This window comes from Harpia harpyja, chromosome 11, assembly GCF_026419915.1.
Source record: "Harpia harpyja isolate bHarHar1 chromosome 11, bHarHar1 primary haplotype, whole genome shotgun sequence".
Lineage (NCBI taxonomy): Eukaryota > Metazoa > Chordata > Aves > Accipitriformes > Accipitridae > Harpia > Harpia harpyja.
This window is the reverse complement of record NC_068950.1, coordinates 42537275-42553138: the sequence shown is the minus strand read 5'-3', so window position 1 is coordinate 42553138 and position 15864 is coordinate 42537275. Positions and strand designations below refer to the sequence as shown.

Here is a 15864-nt window from a genome sequence, read left to right as displayed (position 1 = left end):
GGTTCATTTTCTCAGAGTAGATGGGTTAGCATAAGAAGTAACAAATAGAATAAGGATCTCCAAAAGGTTTGTTTTTGCAGTCTCTGACTGGGACATACCAAATTTCTCAAGTGGCAAAAGGAAGAGCTGTTTGATAAAAGGAAGAATCTACAACTATTAAACTGATCAACATTACAAGTGTGCCTGCCTTATACTAGAGAGAGGGAATTAAATGCTAAAGTCTAAAAGCTGTTGGCCCAGATACAGACCATTACTCCGATAGCTGTGTTGTGGTCACCAGCTCTGGTGTATGCAAAAATGGCCTTTCAAACAAGTTCTAACTGCAGAACACAACTGTGTTTCCAACTACATAGATCCTCAAACATTTTTAATCAGTTAAAGGATGTGAGGCAGTGGAGCACGTTGTTATTTTCCCTATTTGCCTCTACAAGGGGCAAGTGACCATGGACAAGCCCCTTCAATCATGATTTTCAGAAATGTTTAATAAAAATTATAAAGTCATTGCTTCCAAAAACCACGCCTAGAGTGATGCAGATTTTCCTGGGTATGAGAAGGAGCCATTACTACTTATGTGCTTCTGATGGGATATTACAAGTCTCAGTCGGTGATTGTAAATTCTTTGAGATCTTCAAATGGAAGATAAAATAGGTCTTTGTCTATTATTTATTTACTTATTGACTTATTATTTATGTATCCCTAAGCAGCTCCATGCTGCCAAACCATATTTCTCTTGGCGTCTTTCAGCCTGTGACATTTATATTTTATTATTGACCTCACTAAATGACATAAAATATAAGTTCTACAACCTAGAAAATGTGTACTCCAGATCAGAACTTCATTTCTACCTGCTGTAGGTATGGAGGAGTTGGACTATCTGGCATTATTAAATCTGTTATTGGGGGGAGGGGGGGTTGGAGGCAGGAATTATCCTTCCATCTCAAGGCAAGCATAAATATTTCAAAGCACACATGATTCTAATTCCATTGAAGCTCATCTGAAACATCCCAGAGTTTTTATTGAAAATGAGATGATAATGTATGGTGGCCTGCAACAGATATACCAATATTTTAAAACTACTGCTATTGGGCCAAGTAATTATGCAGTACAGCTGTTGCACGCTATACTGGATTTTTTAGTGTTTTATGAGTTCATGGTGCTGTGCAGCACAGAAGTAAGAGGATTTTTCAGAACACTGAATTCAAACGTCTGATTATGCAAGCCTGTCTTGTCTTTTCCTTTCTTGATTTGTAGTAGCCAATAACAAACTAAGTAACCAATAAAATAAGTTGCATTCATTGATTAGGGTAGCACTTCACATGTCTAAGGCAAATGAAGAAGAGCCAAAATTGTGAATTCTATTCAACTGAATGATCAGATAATAAAGAATCAGTTAATTTGAAACAGGTTATAGTTTTCTTCAGATATTTAGTACCCTTCTCAGGCCCTTCTCCTGGAACAAAGAAGCAGTCCTAATAAAGACGCATGGGATCCTTTCTCCCAGGGAGTGCTCACTGATGCGGTAAGGGGACTTCTTCGTGATCGCACCTGCAGCGCTCAGACAGATTTCTCCACCAGCACAGCCCAACATATGGGGAGACATATTGATCCATCCACCTTCCATCTCCTCTTCCAAAAAGCCTTGCCAACCCCTTCAAGTCCAGATGACTGGATGAAATTTCTTTCTTCATAAAGTTGTTTGAAGTCTTTGAAAGGGTCATTTAGTGTTGTTCTTCCCCCGCTCAGGAAAAGCCTACTATCACCCTGCACTCCTCGCCTGTTCAAAGAAGTAGTGGTCTGGGGAATCAAAACCACTGTTCCTTCACAGGCATGAGGGCTAGTCCATCAAACCAGGCCAACAGTGGATTGGCTTCACTAGGGCACAACGCTCAGATACTTCCTCTATAAAGTGATAATTAAGTTTACTAATAGCTCATTAAACATTGATCAATCTTCCTAGAAATAGTAACTTTATAATCATAATGAAACAGGATCATTTTTATCAGCTTGTTTTTGAGGCCATTATAATTGGCTTCATTACAATTAAGAAAGTATTTTTTTAAAAGTCATTTCACTGGAAATGTTATAGAACAGTTTGTACTGCTAGATATTTCCACTTCAAGCTTCTAAGTTGCTTTAACTCCCTGCATGCTGTTAGCTTTCTCCTAGCATTTAAGTGATGCAAGTGCCAGTTCAAATTATGCAAGATGTATCCCACCCTTTGTACCCCAAAGGTACTTATTCTGAAAATTGACCATATTAGAGTACTAATTGGCTAAGCCACCATGCTGGCTGATGTGAAATGCTTTCAAACACCATGAAACAGCTGTGTTTATCGGAAATATGAAGAGTGACTTTTTAATAAGGAGATCTGGCAATAATCCAAATTTGTTGAAAGGAACTTACACTTCTGTGTATAATACAATACAAGAGGTAAAGAATAGAAGCCTAAAACAATAGCTTTAAGCCCACAGATTTTTGTGATGAAAGCAGTTACCCAAACAAGAAAAAAATAATTAAGAAACTTGGGCTGGGATTTGCAGAGGTCCTGAGAGAATTCATTAACTGCTTTTGAATTTCAATGGGAGCTGCATCCCCGTAACTCTTTCAAAGGTTTCTGAAAGTCCCCATTTTTCTTACTGCCCATTAGGAGTAGACTTTAGGGTGACAAATATAGAGCAATCTCTTATTCAGGTTAGCAAGGACTTGCCTCTACTTAAATACTGAGCTGCTGAGGGTAGGACTGACCAGTCCTAGGACCAGCCCTTTGAAGGGAATTCAGATCACTGGCAAACTTAAGTATTACTTAAGTCCCATAATCGTGCAAAGGGGCTGTTTAGTAACAGGTCCATGGATGAGCTAAATTCAAACTGATACTGTCTTGCATTCCCATTTGCAGTGACAAGGCTGGGAAATCATGGGGTGGGAGAAAAAAATAGGCCTTACCCTCTTAGCACGGGTAAAATTTAGCTATCACTGATACTTCCATATTATGTGGGCAAACATAGATGAAACATTCAAAATATAATCTAAACAGCTGACCAATGCAAGAGATACAAATACCCTAAATATGATGGATGGATGATCTGTTCCTGACATCAAAAAGAAGGACTGAATTACAGAATATCCATCTCTTATCTCCAGAAGTCAAGTGCAAGTGGTCGGCTTAGCACTGCTGAAAAAAGAGACCCATGGTATCTCCAAGTCAGGGCTGGCTATCAGCCCCTTTTTGCTGCTCTGAAGACCAGAGTGGTATAAGGCACCTGGACCCTTTGTTGAGAAATACTCTTTCTGTAAGAGATTTTGCAGTAGCAAGTGGGAGGCAGAAGGACATTTTGCCAAGGCCCACGGAGTTCCTAGCAAAAGGAAAATATGCTTAAAGCTGTGTTTAGGCACAGGGTTTATTGGTGTACTCTGGATTGTTGAGTATTACAGGCTGCTTCTGAAAACCTGTAGAGCTGAACTGAGTGTTGGTTCCAGATTCTGGTATAGGCAGGGGGCCAGTTAAGTTAGCTATTTTGAGCAGATTGTTTTAAAACATGTCAAAATTCTTCTGCCTTTGGGAGATCAGAATACTATAGAACTGATTATATAGGTACAGAAATAAAAATCATACCTATAGAAAGCACTTCTCCCTTCCAAGACCATAGCTAGAGGTCAAAAAACCCTAATTTAACTTATTTGTGGAATTCCTACTTCACATCCAATGCTGGCAACTTTTGCATATTATTATTATTGTTTTTAATATACATGATGTATTCCCATATATAAGATAAAAACTACCGCTAGGAGAATATATCATGTCTTTCTTATAATGAAATGCAGTTGATAAGTTTACAATAGAAATGTAAATTCTCTAAAAACCCACAACCTTTATGTGTGTGATGATATAATTCTGCTTTGATACTAAAAAGGGCATGGTAATGGAATCTGTGACTTTGGAGTGATATATTGCTGTTAAGTTAATAGGACTCCACATTCCCATTTCTAATATCAGTGTTTTTTTCCCCTTTCATTCTGTAGATGGTAAGCTGATACTACATAAACATTGTTAAAGCTATAGTTCCACGCTACAGTAATTCACTTAACTTTAACATGATTTATGGTTCTGTCAATAGAGGAGGTTGAAAATCCAGAGCTCTGATGCTTAAACATGGGTTCCATATTTAAAGCAATAATGTGCTTTTTGTGTGTGTCTGAAGCTAGAAGAATTTAGCATAAAGCAGAGATAAAAATATTATAGTTCACTGCACTGTTTAAAGCATATAGTTTAACTTCACGGATACATCAAAGAGAGCAAAGAAACTGAACACAGAATCAGTAAAAGCACGGGTAAAATACTTTGTTCCCGCAGCACTTTATTTTTATATTATTTTTTAGGGATGCATGAAATCCTATTAGTATTTTTAACACTCCCCTTTTTTCATTCTTTTGCTCAGTTAGATCAGCTCCTTTTGTCAGGATGAGTTTAAATCTGGGTCCACTGTGTTAATCACCCCCCATTCTTCTTTCTGGCACTTAACCCTCCAGGCATTTTGCCTCTTTAGGAGATTAAGCGACCAAGTCATCTTGTTGCTCTAACATGTCCTCACTGGAGCAACATATTAACACAACTCCTCTGCAAAAGAGCCCTCTTTAGAAGTTTGCTGCAGGGATGACAAATTAACCCAGCATGGTGTCCCACACATCTATCTCAGTACAAATTATTAGTGTAATAGAGCTTTTAGTTATGCATTTATCTAGTAATTATTGAACGGTTATACAAAACGAAGCTGAGCAATCATGGCCCTTTATGAGGCAATCTCAGTGGGTGGTCTTACAGTTAATTTAGGATAGGACTGTCTAAGCAGTTCACTCACACACAAATTAGCTGAACAGCCTGCTCCTTTAAATATTTCCTATGTCACAGGCTAACTCTTTACAATACGACAAAGGTAGAGTTTTAATTACACGGTTCCTGACTTTTGTTTAGCTGAAGCTTTAACCGTTTGCAAGCCTTCCTCTCTGCCCTCCCCTGCCTGGGATATGGGAGTAGATGGCTGTTTGGGTAGGGTATCTCGTAATTACTAAACCCTGACCTTGAGGCCATCTGTTAGGAACCTGTTTTTCCTTCAGCATCATATTATTTCAAAGTGAGTGGAGAAAATAAAAATCTTCACCTACACAGTCAGCTATCCTGACATTGTAAACTGGACCGTTGCTTTTCGCTGTTGCAAAAGGAACACTCATCTGTTGGTCAGCGTTATGCTATTTATGGTTTCTACTCAACTTTCTTACCCTTGAGGTGTGGCTCTCTCCTCTTTTGGCTGTGTTACATTACCATCGCCTGATCTGAGGCGTCTGTATCAGAATGAAGTTGCACTGCTTTGTTTTTGTCAAAATTCAAAGGAAAGTAGAAGGTTACATTAGTCTGCCAGCTGACAGCATCAAGGAGCAGCCACGGATAGTTGTACGGAATAGGATATTACAAAATGTCCTTTTACACTGTGTAGCTCTGGAGCAAGTTAGCAGGAATTATCACTTTGATTCACTTGAAGCTGGCTGACAGGACAGCTAACAGGCACTGATATTTTGGTGACCCCGTGGAGAATTTTGATAGAGAAGGGCACAATGTCTTCCCAGATATGTGACATGAAGTTTTTGCCACTTCGGCACAAACAGAGAGTACTATCCTGCATAGTTTCCCTGGTAGGCCTTGTCCTGATAAAAATCTCAATGGCAATGCTTATTATGGAGGAAATTAATATAATGGGAACCACTCCACTGGTTGACTGTCATCCCTTCTTCTCTTTCTGCTCACACACCCACTTCCTTGATTTCTTCCTTTTGTGCTGTATTTCTTGTTTCTTGTAATTGTGTTTCTCCTTCATTTATCTTCCTAACATACCATCTCATTCTTATTTTTTTTCTTTCCTTGCCTTTTCTTCCTTGCTTTTTGGTTTGCAGGATCTATGCTGTCACATTCTGTGGAAATGCTTGAATGCTCTACAGCACAGGCTGCTGTATGTCCTAGGTTTACAAGATTGTGGTCAATTTAACGTTTCAGCCAGCTCCAGATATAAAGTCACTAGAGTGTAAGTAGCAATACATGGAAGCCTAAAACCACTTATGTAAATACTGCTGTCACCCATACTATTTAAATCCTTTACTGTCTGGTAAAGAGTTCAAGTGGGCTAATGTCTGGGAAACTTTGTTAGATGCCAGCAATACATGATGGCTTTGCAATACTGGAGTACTGTGGTGAGCTACATTGACCACCGAATAATCTAACTTGCAGGTAACAAAAGTATGCTGTGTGGGAGATAGAGATCTAACTGCTAGAATTTTCAATGCTTTGAAATAAATTCTAAAACTGATAGTGATGCTAAAGCCACCCTATAGGTGATCAATTTACCATCTGCCAGACACTGAATCCTAACCACACTGGTCCAGAGAAGACATATGGTGCATTCATAGAGTCATGCCCAAAAAACTGCCATCATCAAGTGAGGCTCCATGAATCACTTTGCTAGCTTATCACCAAAGAAACTTGGATCTTACCACCATCTGTTGGAACTACTGAGGAGTCACTGAAGCATTGGCATCCATGCGCCAGCACTCACTGCACATCTGGTCCTTTGGTCAGCCAGCTCAGATCCTCTCTGCTGGCTACTGCCCAGCTGGGTTGAGTACTGGCAGCAGCACCAATGCAGATAGGAAACTAGTGCACAGCCTTCCACAACACGGTACAGTACAGATAATTTCATGAGAACAGAGGTTTTCCAACTGGTCCATTGAATGGAGCACCTTATAGCTAAGGAATCCTTTTAAGGATCTACTCCTCCTCCAAGCAAGTTTTGTTTCCAAAATGACTCATTGTGGGGATCACTGGGAAGGGCACTCAGTATCCTGGGATACCCAAGCATAAGACGTGCGCTGTGTTCTAAGGAATGTTTGGAAGTGTGTGAAAGATTCGGCAATATTCCTGAGAAGTTATAAATCACTGGTTGTCAATGACAACACCTGCCATGAATAGTCTACAGCTTCTTCTCTGCTGTCTATTTTGATCATGCTTTACAAATGCATCTCATATACACATCCAAGTGATAAACTTGCACATATGAACATCAGAAGGAGATTGAACCTTCTTGTAGTCATTCAGTTGGATGAGGAGCTTACTCTGATGGTGACCTACTTATGACTTTCCTTTCTTTGAAATATCTCTGCAGACTGAAGATTTAATCCTCCTCTTACTTTCCTGAAGACTACTCAGAATGACCTGCCACTGACCATTTACATAATGCATATGTATCCAAAGAGAATGCAACATGTGTGTACTATATTATACCTATCATTTCTGCACAAAGGTACAGTAACTAAGGGTGCATATGAATTGCTCAAAGATTATATCCTCTTATACAATTGCATTATACTCTTTATGTTGCCACTTTTGATACCTGAAAAGCTTCTCTCTCCTGCTTACTGTCCTAAAGTACACTGGAGGGAACGGGATAAAGAACAAAGCTGGATTTGCAGAAAATAATCCATCTCAGTATATTACCCTTTACTAATAGAGCGATTGTTGTAGAAAAGAAATAAACGCAGCCAGTGTGCTGTGGGAGAAGAATACTGAAGAGGAATGTCCAAAAAGAACAAAGTCTGGAACAAGATTTTTCCAGGATGATGACACTTAAAGAATCCATGGATGGATTCAGAGGGATTTTTCCTGAAAGTCTACAAGACTTTGTTTGTGAACAAGCGTAAAATAGAAGATGCTTCTACATGATGTTACAGAAGAACTGTTTTTGCTTAACCTGTTAGGAACCACGATGACTAGAAACAGTGTTACTTCTTTATGGAGTTAGTAAAGACATCTTCCAAACAAACAGAATTTGGGAACTCTAATCATTGTATTTGCTCTTTCAAATTCTGACTGTCTTTGAATGTTCTTCTCACATAGCCGATGGATATCCCCCAGTGCACAGAAAAAGTCTTGTTAAAACAGACTGTAGATGAGATTTAAACAAGACCTCACCAGTGATACATTTCCTCTCTCAACCACACAAAAATCCAAAATACGGAGGGTCTAAACAGGGGCAGAGAAAGGCATTCAGTGATCTTAAAAATAAGTGTGAGGTAAAACATAGCTAAATACAGAAAGGGCTATTAACTAATCAATCAACAACTCAAATCTAAAAGGCTGAACTTCTAGAAGACAGGAATTCAGAGTCAGCTGATGTGCACTGAATATAATGTTAATGGAACATTCATATTATTCACACTTATATCACCAATTATCAAAGCTTTTAAAAGAAGATATATTTGCCAGATAGCTCAGATCCAAATTTCAAGGGAAATCTGCATAGAACTTAGATGCCTAAATATCTTCTGAGGATCTAGGTGCGTGTCTAAGGGCAATAAATAATTTTTATGGGATTAACCACAACAAATCAAACTACAATAACTAGATTTAACAAAGCACAAAAACCCATTAAGTGCAATTCTGACCTCACTTCAACTTAGTGTAATTCCCCTACTTCACACTGCATCACCTGGACTGTGCAGACAAAGGGGCTCCTCCTGGTTTATGCTGCCCTTAGTAAACCTACACTAAACCAAACAGACATTTCAAAATAATTTCTAGTATGAATTGCTAATATGCCTTTTTATGCTTCACCATTCGACCAATTTCTTAATAATCTTCTCTAAATAAGACAAAATTTCATAGCAGAAAGAAACATGTCATGACCATTCTTTCCTATTTTTTTATCTTGCAAAAAGGTTTGTAAGGAGATTCATTCATTTGTGTATATTACTATGCCCAAGTGAGTTCCTTTTCAAATGTGAACTGAGTATTGCATTTAGTTTTCTAGGCTAAATGCAAATGCATCTTTCTAACAAAAATGTATAAGCACATCTAGACCCTGAGGACATCTCTTTTACTTGGAAAGTCAGTCAGAAGAGTAGTGTGAAGAAAACCAGCCAAAGCATTGCAGGAACCAGCTTCAAAGGAGTCCCCTAACAAGGCAGTTCTTCAGCACACTGATACCAACAACACAAGCAGTAAACGACTGGCAGAAACAAAGCCATAGTCCTGGAAGACAGGCATGGTTCGAAGTGAGTGATGGGTCCCTATCTTGAGCAGTTAGAATGAATCTATGTTGTGAATGGACATAAGCAGAAGACGCTTTCTGTAACAGATTCTGTCCCTTTCCCCACCCTCTTCAAATAAAACCCCAGGCCCCCAGAAACCAGCGTTTCCACCTTAGGCACTGTTGAATGGTCATCAGGAGTTTTACCAAACAGCCCAGCCTAGCAAAACCAAACGCAGGTCTTGACAACTAAAACCTCTGGGTTATCAAGCTTGTGAAGCAGAGCCTCTCACTGGGTGGGTCACACGTGGCGATGACTTTCCGTGGAAAGGTGCTGGGATGGACACTGGGTGCCGTGGCTAATGCTTAAGCTGCCTGGGGGCTCTTGGGTTAGGCCTCACCTCTGGGTCCTGTAATGACAGGTCGATGGTGCTGTGTGAAAGCCGTTCCAAGGGAGGAGGTCTGCGAAGGCGAGGGACTGCTGAAACCAGACTTCTCTGACTTCTTTAATGTAGTTGGCGATGGCATTCCTGGCAAGAATGATTGATAAGTGCAATTTAATAATGCTAGGTCATGGAACGACAGCCTATGCATTGTGAAAGTGGGTGCAGAAGCAGCTAGATAAACTTAAAGGACAAATGAAACGGAATACAACAGCAAGCTGAAAGCTCACGTTTATTTGTGGTCTTTTTTGAGGCAGAAGCGGCCATGGTTTGCTCTGAGCAATGAGTACTAAAAGGCAGCCATATTTTTCTTTTAAATCTGAAATATGGATAAGATGCAGCTTATTATTGCTACTGAAACCTACTCTGCTTTATTTTTAGAAATCTGTAATAGCTGGAGCATTTGGATTTTTACAGGCTTTTTATGAGTTCTGTCTTTCACTCACTGGTTTAGTAGATTATTGCAAATGGATCTTTTAAATGTGCTGCACGACTCAAGGCACAACTAGAGAATGAAGTTTTCTGAGTTCAAACTCTGCCTCTCCTTACTCTCTTGACTTCAAAGGTATTTGAAAGTAATATATTTATGTGGTTCCCTTTTGCTTTCAAATTTTTTTAAAGGGTGAATGGTATTTGTGTCTTGATATTAGAAGCCACACTGGAATTATTTCAGAGTTGTTATTATGCCCTTGAACTATATCAAAGGCTTCCAATGAAAATCAGAGTTAAGTTGCCATTGGGTGAAACCTCTCCTGTGGACAGGCAGAAAAGGTGTAATGCTAATATGACCAGTTTGTTATACTGTGTAAGAATAACTCCTGTTGATATCATACCAAGCTCATGGCACCGAAGAAATTAGTGGAATGAATATATTGCAACAGGCTCTTAAAACCTGAGCCTTTTCTGCGTATGATTTATGCTTGGATAAAAGAATATTACAGCATAGACATGAAGAACATGTATGTGTGTCTGTATTATTCTCTATATTTTTATAGTTCTAGAGGCGTATGGGTATTCTGATTATCTGCACATACTCTGAAAACACATGATTTCCGGTATATACAGCACATCAGACATTTTGCATATCCGTAGGGATATAGCAACACAAAGGTGCAGAATAGTTGAAGTTTCAGGTGCAAAAGCAAAATATCAGATAATGTGGAAGTTGAACTTCTACTAGCAAAGTCATTCAACCTTATTTCCAACTCTGTATTTTGTAGAATTTAATTGTTAAAAAGTAAAGAGAGAGGCCTGGACAATATTATCTCTGGACAATATTATTAACTTTATATTTAATAACACTAGTTTTATAGTCCCTGGGATGTTGATTGCAATATGCAGGAGCCTTCTTGTACTTTATGCACTGCACTGCTGGGGTCTTAATGGTTTCAGTGAGGTTTTGCAGTTTATATTTCAGAAAGTTAAATAAAGTAAAGGAATGGTTAGAGTTCCAGTGTTGTACTTGCAGCTTTCTGTCTCAAAACTGTTTGCTACAAGGGTTTGCTGTTCTGGTGGCTTTTTCCTCACAGCAAGAAAGGTTACATACTTAATCTTTTAAAAATAAAAGTTTAGGACTGATAGACTATTGTGTAAGAAAAATACTGGGTTGGTTTTTTTTCATATTGGTCTTAAGGACTTTGGAGTAGAGACAAAAGCAAAAAGAGTTGGTTCAGTTTGGGGGTAAGAGAGGAGAGGAGACTGAACTAAGGTATTTCAATGAAATATTCCAATGCAGCCTGCTGAGTTTCTGCTCAAATGGCACGTTGGGCTGTTAACTTAGTTATTGCTCTGTGTTTGAGTGTCCACATTCAGGACAAGGATACTCAAAAGAGTAATGGTGCTGTTGACCCAGATTTCCTTACGGTGGAGGAACTGGGGATGGAAACACCAAATGAGTGTCAACCCCAGTCCTAAACACAAAGTCAAGGGTCAGTGGCGATGTTTGTGCTTGGGGAGGGGTAGAGGAATTATGCTGCTGGCAGCAAGGCCGTGGGTGCATCTTCTCTATGCTGGGCTGTGGAAGGGGCTAGGTTTGCCCCCCAGGAAGGTTTTCAGGTAGCAGGCTCCATCCCTCTAAGTGCAAAATATCATGGACAGGACAAGCGACTATTTATGCACAGGGATTATCACAGTAAAATACGCCCGCTTGTGAGCTGCTCTAACTGCAAGGTTGTGCAGCTCCCTGGCGTGGAAACCCAAGGCCCCCCACGCAGCTGACAGTTCCACAGCCCATGAGCAGAGATCCAGGAGGGGACATGAGTACCTGTGCCCTGGGCAAGCAACAGAGGTTGTGGAAGGAGTAAGATCTCTAACTCTATGCACCGTATGGTTCAGCTGGCTCATGAACTCCCTGCTTTCCCCCATAACCTCCAGCTGCATACCCTCTTCAGGGTTATGGGAAAGATAATAAAGCTTCTGAGAAAGTGAAGAAGCTATTCTTTTACCCCTGTGCTAAAAAACCTGCTTGACTCGTCTAAACCATGGTAGGGGGAAGGGGCAGAGAGAACAGTGGAATATGGTTTAAAGCTGCAGCAAGTTCATGTGGTTGTGTCCAAACACTGGAACTTGAGGAGCTACAACAAAGCTCATGAATGACCTTGCACTGTGGCAATGCTAAGCAGTGTCATGTTCATATAGGGATGGATTTTATAAGGTCGAGGCAGCTGTTTTCATGTGAAAATAGAGATTTTAATGTAGCACTATGTCATAAAATTGAGTAGAAAGACAAATTGAAGCACCGATAATTGGTTCCTACTTTTGTTATATTTGCTATCATCGTTCTGATTGCCATTATTATCACTACTTTGGTGGGTTTTTTTATGTCAGGGTATTCTGAAATGTATTGGTTTGGAACAGTCCAACTCTACTATGTTTTTATTTTGTTTAAGGTTTGTAATGACACATTTTATTTTGAGTGATCATATCCATCAGATCTCAAGAAAAAAATGGCTGCTTCCTAGTTCAGAAGAATATGCAAACAGGAGCTTAATTACATCACTTAATATTGACCAAGAGAAAGAATAAGATGAGCTTGCCAGCTCATTTCCAAAGCATGTTTTGTCCTTTAAGAAGGGAGGGTATGACAGAAAGTTAGGCAGTGCAAAGCAATTAGCATCATTCACATTTTATGTTGCGCTAGCATGGTGCTCTAGCAGCAAAATTCAAACATTCTTTGAATGGGTTAATAAAAGAAGAAATACAGTCGGCATGCAAGAAAAAGGTTTCCAAGAACAAGCCAAAATATGTCCCATTCTTCTAAATTTATCACAGCCATGTCACATTATCCTTGAGACTGCCAGGAATGTCAATTTTTTTGCAATTTAAAAAAAATATCTCATTTAGCACCATATGTTTGGTTAATGTGCCTGATATATCCTGCGTATTCTTTAGTCCATCCATTTCTAATACTCATTTTCTTTTTTTTCCCCCTTGCTAAGCCATATGTTACAATGCTGGTCATTCTATCGAAGCTTCTTTGAGGAGCTGAGAACGAGAGCGAGGGAACTCTGGTTTAATCACCCAGAAAAAAATTGAATCTGATACTACAAGTCTCACTCTTAGGTAAGCAGTCTCAACACTTGAGTTGGCATTGTAGGTGCCCGGTGCCTGTGAAAATCAGGCCACCTATGAGATGGCATGGTATATATTAACAACTGTGAGGCAGAAACTAAGATGAATGACTAAATATGGAATTAGGTGTTTAATTATTGGCACCCATGTTTGAGACTCTTGGCTAGTTTTAAAGGTCTTCTGTTTCATACCTAATGAGTTCTAACACATTTAGTGGTCCCCAGTCTGCAGCTTCCCCTCCTGTGTTGCTCAGGGATGCAGGAAATTAAAAAGTTAAAACTGAAGCTACCCCGGGCAGAGCCCAGGGAGGATGCTGCTGCCTTGCACGGCTTTCCTCAGCATTGTTCCCAAGAGCTAATGAATATTGGGGACCACTGCACTGAAGACCAGATTTCGGCACTTCACATGGCCCCAAGGAAGGGGTAGTGCCAGCTCGTAAGGACACCTCTGAGTCCCAATTCTCCTCTGTCTCCTCTCTGGTGCAGGACAGCAACAAATTACAATATCCCCCAACCCGTCTCAGCTGCGCTGGCCGGTGAATAGGGAATGGAGCCAAGGATCCTCCCCGTTCCCTGCCTCTTTCTATCCATCTGCTCCAAGCAAGGAATAAACAAGAACAGCCAGAACACAACGGCTGGGTAACCCAGGTGGGGTTTAAAAGTGTTTCTTACTATTCTGTGTATAGGACTGTTGTCCAAATCACAGTCACACCTGGCACTTCTAGGAAACACAGATTTCATAATTCAGGTCTGAGTCTCCTCTGAATGTTATTTAGAGTGCAAGAGAAGAAAATCAGACTTAGTCTATTTTCATCTTACGGCAGCTTTTAACTACAGAATAAATGGAAAAGTTAATTGCTAAATAAAAAAGAAAATAAAGGGATTTGTGGCATAAAACACAGATGGAAGTCTGAGTGGGTGTGTTACTTTAACTTAGTGTATGTGTGTTCATGTGATTCTATAAGTATATGTATGCCAAACATGTATGGTCTTAGCCTGCTCCCATTAACATGAATGCATTTTTTTCACTGGACAGAGGGAACCAGATCAAAGACCATGATGGTGCTAAATGGAACAAGATGTGTACTTTCATATTTTTTTCCAAAAGGAAATATTAATTTGACATTGGTTTTTCAGTTAAAAAGAATTTTAATTGCAGTACACAATAAGCAGAAAATTCAGACAACAATAATCTTGAAACTGTTAGCAGCATTATATTTCTATCAAGGAATCTGTGTGCCTTTTCAACATTAGAGCTTTCTGAATTTTCATTAATTTGGCATTTCCCTAAACACACAAGTTATTTTGTTCATTCCACATCATGCATCACACCCTTCTGCTCAATGCATAATGCAAGCGTAAATGGGATCCTTGTCCTTGAGAGACTCTGGTTACTGGAGCCATTGCATGGATGTTGAAGTCCCGCAGTAAGACTTTCCAAAACTCTGCACTTCGCAAACCTCCAGCCCAAGTTTAATCAGTGAATGCACAGGAATACTTCATGTTCCTCATCTTCTAAGGGGCACTGGAGCATTGTGATGGTTTTAATTCCTCTACCTCCTTATGTTTGCCAGTACTAGAAACGCACCACATAAAAGTCTTCCTTGAGTACAGCTAAAGATCTTCAAATTTTCGTGTATGAGGCTGATATATATTTAAATGTACCAGAAAATGATGCGTGAGAATCGAATGCACAAATCCTTCCCAGAACAAATAAATATCTATGAACCTATTTTCCATATACCTATGCACCTTACTAACAGAGGTACTGAAATTAAGATTAACTTTGATGGAGTGAATGGAGTCACAGCAGTGTAAGAGGAGAACAATTTCCCTTCTCTCAGAATCTATAGCTATATCTGTATCTATACCTGTATATCCATCCAATTTCACTTGATTAATTACTAACATCATTCTGACTGCACACATCTTAAACAATAACTCCACCTCAAGCTAGCCACATTGGTAGACCAGTGCTAATACTCATCTCCAAAGACGACTTTTGGATAATTACCCCAATATTCCCAGTAGCTCTCTGCCACTAGACTCTTGATGGAGATTTATAACAAAAGCTATGAATGAAATATGGTCTGGATCTTCATTCTCAAGGGACACTATGAAAAGGAATCACAGAAGCTCAGATATTACCAGGTGGACCATGAACTCAACAACATGCAGAACAAATAGATGATGCAGAAAAACAAGTTGGCTGTTGAAGAAAAAACTGATATATGGGAAGCATTTTTCAAGGAATTTTCATCCGTCTATGCAAATTATTCCAGCAATTTCACTGAAATCAGTATCAACAGAAATGCTGATCAACTGCTTCTTTTTCTGGGGAATTTTTAATTTCAAGCTTCTTGAAATTTTGATGGCTATACTACTGTCAGTCATAGTAAGTGTTCTACTTAGTGCTGAGCAAACTTTGTCATCAGCTGAGATATGATCACACTAACTGCCATCCATCAGTTTACTGTATTAGTTGCTCCAGTATACACAAAATAAAACGCAGATGGAAATTCACTCATCCTAATGAAGTGATGAATGAAAGTTCTGAATGGAGACTTGCTACCCTGGCTGCATTCTGAGTTACCATGATCACTGATTAACTACCTGCCAGTGAGTACCTCGCTTCACAAGACTAAATCCAGCTTAATAAACAGTGATTTTACAGAAGAAAAATGAAAGCTCCCCCTCTATCCACTTATCAAACTACTGCATATGCATCACCAACACACACAACCAGTTTCCTCAGAACTCGACATCTGACAGATCATCAGGAAA

General features: G+C 39.5%; 1 protein-coding gene across 14 annotated transcripts in view; it reads right to left on the bottom strand.

The window, feature by feature from the left end:
• Positions 1 to 15864, bottom strand: part of NFIA (nuclear factor I A) — a 360756-nt gene that overhangs the window by 44892 nt on the left and 300000 nt on the right. For 10 of the 14 annotated variants that reach the window (XM_052802068.1, XM_052802069.1, XM_052802072.1 and 7 more), the window contains one exon: positions 9470 to 9598. The exons of the other annotated variants lie outside the window; for them this stretch is intronic. In XM_052802068.1, coding sequence (XP_052658028.1) covers positions 9470 to 9598 — 129 coding nt within the window. The remainder of the gene's footprint in view (positions 1 to 9469; positions 9599 to 15864) is intronic. 14 annotated transcript variants of the gene reach the window in all.